Below are 6,834 nucleotides of genomic sequence, written 5' to 3'. Positions count from 1 at the left end.
TAGAATCGCATCGTGGCCTGTGAAACGTGATTCGAATCGAATCGTGACTTCTTTGGCAATACCCACCCCTACCGTACATCTGTCATATAGAGTATTTGTTCTATAGGACGGGAGCTCCGCTGCTGCTCTCAGCCTCAGTGTTCTGCATCCCAAATCAACACTGAAAGGTCTAAAATGTAGCCCCTCTAATCATGGATGCTAAGCTACGTCACCTGACTGATACAACCTGGATTGGTTCATTTTACCTCAACAGGGATGGATTTACATTTTAAGACCTAAAGCTGAAGATGAGAGCATTTTCAGCATTTATAGCATCACCTTATTGATGCTCAGCCAAAAGAAGGGCTAAAATGGAGCATAACCCATGAATAAATGTAGAGGAGGTCAAATTACAGAAGAGCCTTTCGTTTTTATAAACTTCAGATCAACTGCAGCTTTCATTTTTTATTTTCTCAAAATATTCTTCAAATTTCTTCAGATTCTATCTCTGATATTTTATATTTTTTCAGCCCATGAGGTCAATAAAGGATGCTTATTTTACCTTCCAGCAGTACAGACTTTGACTGAAGCAGACAGGAACAGGGGAGGGGGATGTTGACATATTGTATGATGGACCCCCCCCCCTCCCCAACATATTGCAACAGCTTTTATCTCTGCCCAAGAAGTGCAGCATGACATTAGTGACTAAGCGGTTGCGGATAGAGCGTTTGTGGTCGTGATCTGAAGCTGCTCAGGACTTCCCCTCCACACCATGACTCGTCTGGACTCTTATCACAGCCTTTTAACCACTTTTTCTCTGCATATATTGAACGTTTTAAGCCTTCGAACTACAACTCCATCCTATTTTGGATCAGTAATTTGCTCATCAGTTATTCTAACCAGCAGAACCATTCAGAATAAAGATAACTCATGTCTAATTGGAGTTCCTTGTTTTGCAGCCTAATGAACCGACTAACTTGATTTAGTGAAGATAAACTCTAAGTCACCTTTGCAGATCCTCTGTTTGTTATATCCTCAGAGGAGAAACCCGAAGGCTCAAGCCCGAGCCTCCTGGGTGGGGTCCAAACTGTCTGTCTGATTTTAGCCTAATATGGCATGAAGGTTTTCCACTTAAGTTCCCTTCCTGGCAGGGGATGACGGCGTTCCTAAAATGCTTCAAAATAACAGGGGAAAAAAAGCTTTATTCTGACTTCAGAGCAGGTTTTATTATATTGAGTGAAAGTCATTAATCTACTTTGCAATTGAGTAAAACTGCATGATAAGAGAAGTACAAAGTGTTCCTCCTTTGCTCCGTATCTCTGCTGTGTTTGCCTAAAACTCAGAAGTTCCTCCTTCTGAAAGGAGCTTCTCTAAAATAACAAACACCTTCCTTCAGTGTTAAGAGCATTACTGCTTTAAAATCAAAAATATTTACTTTACTAATATTTTACAGCATCTAGATTTAGTGACAATCACAGGCTAGTGAATGCGACGTGGAAGGAATACGATGCATGTTTTTTTAAATGTCTTTGAAACTAAAAACTCAAAAGGATGGAGAGCTTTGGGATTCAAACAATTAGTCAATAGTTTGTGGCATTTATATTGTGGTCTGTCTCTTGCAGCATCTTTTTTTTTTTTTTTTTTTTAGGTCTTACTGTTGTGTAATAATGTTCAGTCTAATGCAGCTGGTTTAGGAGCATGCAGTGTTAAAGTCCTGCTGCTCTGTCGTTTCTTAACATTTTGAATTTGACCTAACCTAGGTTTGGACATGTATCATTCTAACACAAATATGCACTGATCACACTACGTAGCTCTGAGTCAAGACTTAGTTTCGTTGTTGTGCTTGAAGGTAAACCTCCACCTTAGTTCTACACTGCAAAAACGATCTGAAATTAAGTAAAAATGTATTAATCAAGTATATTTACCCTTAATTTGAGCAGGAAAATAAGTATTTTTAACACTTAAAATAAGATAATTAGAAAATATGCACTTAAAATAAGACTAAGCAATAGTTTTTTCTTATTTCAAATGTAAATTGTCTTGTTCCATTAGCAAAGTGTCTCATTTATCCCTCAATTTAAGAAAAAATGCATTTATTTAAAGAAAAAATTAGTTATTTAGATTTACATTTTTTGCAGTGTATATGTTGTACTCTCTAACAAATGATATTCAGTTCTACCCAGTCGCTGTAAACTGTCTTCCTTGTCACAAAAAAAAAAAAAAAAAAAGATTAAAGGGGAGATTAAAAGCGTAACGCTATATTCGATCTTTTTCACGGTAAAAATTCAAAGCTAACTGTTTTATTTATATCCGTTAAGATTTAAGAGACCCCGACATCCTTAAATATGCCTTACATTATATCACTTTTCATATGGAATACATAACAAAAAATATTATCAACTTAAATTATGAAAAATTGTTTCTGAAAAAAATAAATAAATAAAAACTGGAGAACAAAAGTTTTCCTTCCAAAACATCAAAAAGCATCAAACTAAAGTTTAACATCATCTGTCATTTCCATGCAGCTGGATGATGCTATTTCATGTTTCCAACTGTCAAAACGTCAGTCCAGTTCCTTTTTTTGATTCATTATTATTTCATTGCTGTTGTTAAGTGTAATAAAATGAACATCCATTCATATGTTTTCTGTCACGCTAATCTCTGCTGGGGTGGCGAGGGGTGCTGGTTCACCCTCGCAGTCCATCGCAGGGCAACACAGAGACAAACAGGACAAACATGCACCCAACGCACGCATAAAGCCGCGCATACACTGCGATATTTTCAATCGTTGCACGCAGCTACAGCTCAAACTGTATGACGAAACCACGGGGTTAAAAAGTTCACAGCTCACGATGTTTGTTCTCCCACTGTGCGGCCCGACGCTCTGATGCGATCTACCTGCTCACACTACGTCTAAAAACCACGTGGGACTCCGTGCAAAGAGACGGCGATGGTCGGACTCATCAATCTGGAAGAAGAAGAACTTCCTTGTCGCACATGCGCAGTAAACAAGGTTCTTGTAAATCGGCTCGTAGCTCAGCTTCATCAGCAGGATTTGTCCATGAACACCTCACGATGGCCGACTGAATTTCAAAAATGTTTGATTTTATCCCGACTTTACGATTCCTGACCTGTAGATGGTCATGAGAGGTTAGTCGTCCCTCGTTTTCCCCTGTACACTACATGGTGCAGGTAGATCAGGCTGAAGGTCGGCACCATCTGAAAAATTCTCACACGACTGGAGAATCAGCCCGAAAAGCACAAAAAATCGTACAGTGTACGTCCGGCTTAAGGAGAATATAGAGAGGCCCGTTAACCTTACAGTCATGTTTTTAGACTGTGGGAGGAAGCCGGAGTACCCGGAGAGAACCCACGCATGCTCAGGGAGAACATGCAAACTCCAAGCAGAAAGAACCTGGACTGGGAATCGAACCCAGAACGTTCTTGCTGCAAGGCAGCAGCGCTACCCACAGCCCCTTAGAAGATAAATGTATGAATATCTTGCTAAATATTCCCCTCACTAATCAAATGTTGGTGAAATGTACGCTAACGCTAGTCAGCAGCTAAGCTAGCAGTGCACTTTTATGGCATAAAGGGGAATTCATTTATTGAGGGGTATCATAAGCTCCACATGCTCCACTTGAAAGAGTCAAAAATTTATCTTACAAGTATGCATTACTGTATGATAGATTATAGCTTAAAATCCTGAAGAACCTCATCATGCAGCACGGGGGGTTTGACATACCTGTTGAGAAGATGTCTGCAGCGATGGCCATGAAGGCGTCGGACACCACGCCCTCTATCGCCACCGAGATGTTCAGCTGGCGAGCGACATTGCGGTAGACGTTGGGGCGGAGGTACTCCAACTCATCGCCTGATGGGACAGAAAAGCTGGATTCAGTCAGTCTTCCTGGCTCTCTGCATGAAGGGTTCATAAATCTAACATCAGGTTCACACAATTATTTTTACTTCTCTAACAAAAGTTCCCTGGTAGTAGAAACAGGTAGCTGGTAATGAAACCCTGATTTTTGCTTTTGGATTTTACAAATAAGGTATGAATGTAAAAGACACAAGAATAAAAAAAAAACAAAAAACGGCTGTGTGTATTTGAGTTAATGACAGGAATGGCATTGATAAGCTAGCATTAGCAAAAGCTAAAATGGACGAGCGGCCTTTGATACATGGGCATTGTTGAGGATTAAATGTTAATGATGTAATCAGGAGTGATAAAGAGTCTACATAAGCAGCCGTCTTCATTCGTCTTCCACCTGCCTGCGGCTTTTGGGCCTTGAAAGGTGAGATACATGTCGGTTTTCAGCTGAGGTTACATCGTAGCCAACAAAACCCCTCAGAAGAAGAGTCTGTGTTTGCTGGCTGACTCAGACTATGGATCACAAGGAGCTGAACGTAGTGATTTTGTTTTTCCTGCATTTCAAACCAGATTGAAAGCAGTGTTTTGTGAAGCCGCCTGCTGAAGCAGATGAGAAATTCTCCAGTTCTGGACGACCCATGAAACAGCACGGCCAAATTCCTGTTTGCATCCGAGCCGCTAGAAGCATCCGTGCCGCTAAAAGCATCCGAGCCGTTAAAAGTATTCGAGCCGATAAAAGATTCCGAGCCGATAAAATCATCCGAGCCGATAAAAGCGTCCGAGCCGAAAAAAGCATCCGAGCCGAAAAAAGATTCCGAGCCGATAAAAGCATCCGAGCCGATAAAAGATTCAGAGCCAATAAAAGATTCCGAGCCCATAAAAGATTCCGAGCCCATAAAAGATTCTGAGCCGATAAAAGCATCCGAGCCGATAAAAGAGTCCGAGCCGCTACAAGCACTCGAGCCACTAAAAGCAGTCATACCACACTGGTTCTGACCCCCTGCTTTTTTTTTTCTGAGTTCTGGGAGAGAACATCTTATCCATTCCAACTATTACCTACCTTTATGGAGAAAAAAAAAAAACCCAACTACTTTGATCAATAATTGTTCAATATAATATTTATATATATACTAATACCTACATTACATGGATTTAGTTTTTATTTATGTTTGATTTAACTGAAGACTTCTGGATGACTTGCAGAGACATATAATTTTCATCTTTACCTTATGAAACAAATTCTGGGTTCTAATTCTGAAAATCACTTCCGTATTAATCAAATTTATTGTTAGTAAAATAATGTGAATGTGATCAATTTAAATGTTAAATAAGTTATAATATCCCCCTTGAAAAATGATAGAGGTGGCCAAAGGGGTGGCCAGTGATTGGCTAAGGGTTGCCAGTGATCGGCTGAGGGTGGCCAGTGGTTGGCTGAGGGTGGCCAGTGATTGGCTGAGGGTTGCCAGTGATTGGCTGAGGGTGGCCAGTGATTGGCTGAGGGTTGCCAGTGATTGGCTGAGGGTTGCCAGTGATTGGCTAGGGGTGGCCCCCTGATCTGCACAGCTTGAGGATGAGCTAACTGAATTGTCTGAATAATAAGGTGAACCCAATCATAATATGACATCAAGAACAAAACACAGTTAATTATCAACTTTAAAACACGCTGAATCAAAGTGTTTAGAAATGTCTGTTACAGAACATTTCTCCAAAAAATCTCATCCAAAAAGAACGTTTTCTATGGAGTGTTTTGTAAATGGAAATTTGAAAAGCATCATAAACAAGTTTTTTTTTTATGATGTAACTGTGCTGCTTTCTCTGATGTTAATTCAATGTTCTTTTAAAATGTTTTATTTCCTATTTCATGTTTTCAAATGTAACTTTTTCGAAAAAAAATTTTTTTTTTCAAGGTTTAATATGTTCACATTTCTGTTTCTCAGATCAAATTTTAAGAATTGAATTCTTTTCAAACAGCCCGCAGAAGTAAAGAAAATGTGATCTGAAAAATACAATTTGAAAGTAATTAATAAAACTAAATATGAAAATTAGAAATAAAAAAATCTAAACACAAAATCTATAAAAATGGTTTTGTCTATTTTAAGAAACAAATCTAAGAAAACAGCAAAGTTACCCCTTAAAAAACGTATTTTTATTTATATGTTTGAAACTTTCATTTCTAGATCTTTTTTTTTTTCATTTGCAACAATGATGGAAGTGAATTGACCTCATAGTTTAGTGTCTAGATTGGTATGAAATTTGTTCCAGGGATTAATCGTCTCCAGCAGATTAAGCTTTAACAACCATCCAAATAGTATAAACATAATCACCAGGCTTAATTTCCTATTAATAAAGCTTCGGTTAAATTTCCAACCTTAACACAGAGGTGAGGTCAAAAACATAAAATTTAAAGCGAAACCTTGATCTGACAGAGATCTTGTTTCTGTATTAGGTAAGAACTCCAGAGGGAGAAAATGTTGCATAATCTTTTACAAGAAGAGAATTCCCTTAAGGTGTTTCACTAGAAACCGAGGGTGTTCCTTTCACACTGCAGAAACGAGGCTCGATTCCACCTGTAATCTTATGCCAAACCTGCCTGCATTCTTCTTCTCTTCTCTTTTCACTAGAAGCTTTTTTTATTCCACCGAACAGGGAAACACCAGATGAGGCAGTCACATATTGCACTAACAGTCAATAAACCCACACATATATTTACTAATATGTTAAAATGTCAAATACATTTCCAAATGCTCAAAATGAATCATTATTCTCTTCTAAGTCAACAGCCCTAACAGGGAGGCAACAGGGTGCAAAATAAAAGACGACGATAGGTTGACTAAACTGTCAGCTGAACGAAGGGATCTAGAGGCGGCAAAAACAGAATCGAAACCCAAGATATGCGAGACAACAGCCTTTATACAGTGGAAAGGATGATTATGCATTTAAAGCTGGATAGAAAAGCCGCTCTCAGAGGTAAAAACTACGGTTTT

General features: G+C 38.9%; 1 protein-coding gene across 2 annotated transcripts in view; it reads right to left on the bottom strand.

The window, feature by feature from the left end:
- The window catches only part of LOC107082424 (bcl-2-related ovarian killer protein homolog A-like), a 21,249-nt gene that overhangs the window by 9,863 nt on the left and 4,552 nt on the right, over nucleotides 1-6,834 (bottom strand). For both annotated transcript variants that reach the window (XM_015371106.1, XM_015371107.1), the window contains exon 3: nucleotides 3,725-3,853. In XM_015371106.1, the coding sequence (XP_015226592.1) occupies nucleotides 3,725-3,853 (129 nt within the window). The remainder of the gene's footprint in view (nucleotides 1-3,724; nucleotides 3,854-6,834) is intronic.

Source organism: Cyprinodon variegatus, unplaced genomic scaffold, assembly GCF_000732505.1.
Source record: "Cyprinodon variegatus isolate N-32 unplaced genomic scaffold, C_variegatus-1.0 Scaffold53, whole genome shotgun sequence".
NCBI lineage: Eukaryota > Metazoa > Chordata > Actinopteri > Cyprinodontiformes > Cyprinodontidae > Cyprinodon > Cyprinodon variegatus.
The sequence above is the reverse complement of the archived record's forward strand: the minus strand, read 5'-3'. Positions and strand labels throughout refer to the sequence as shown.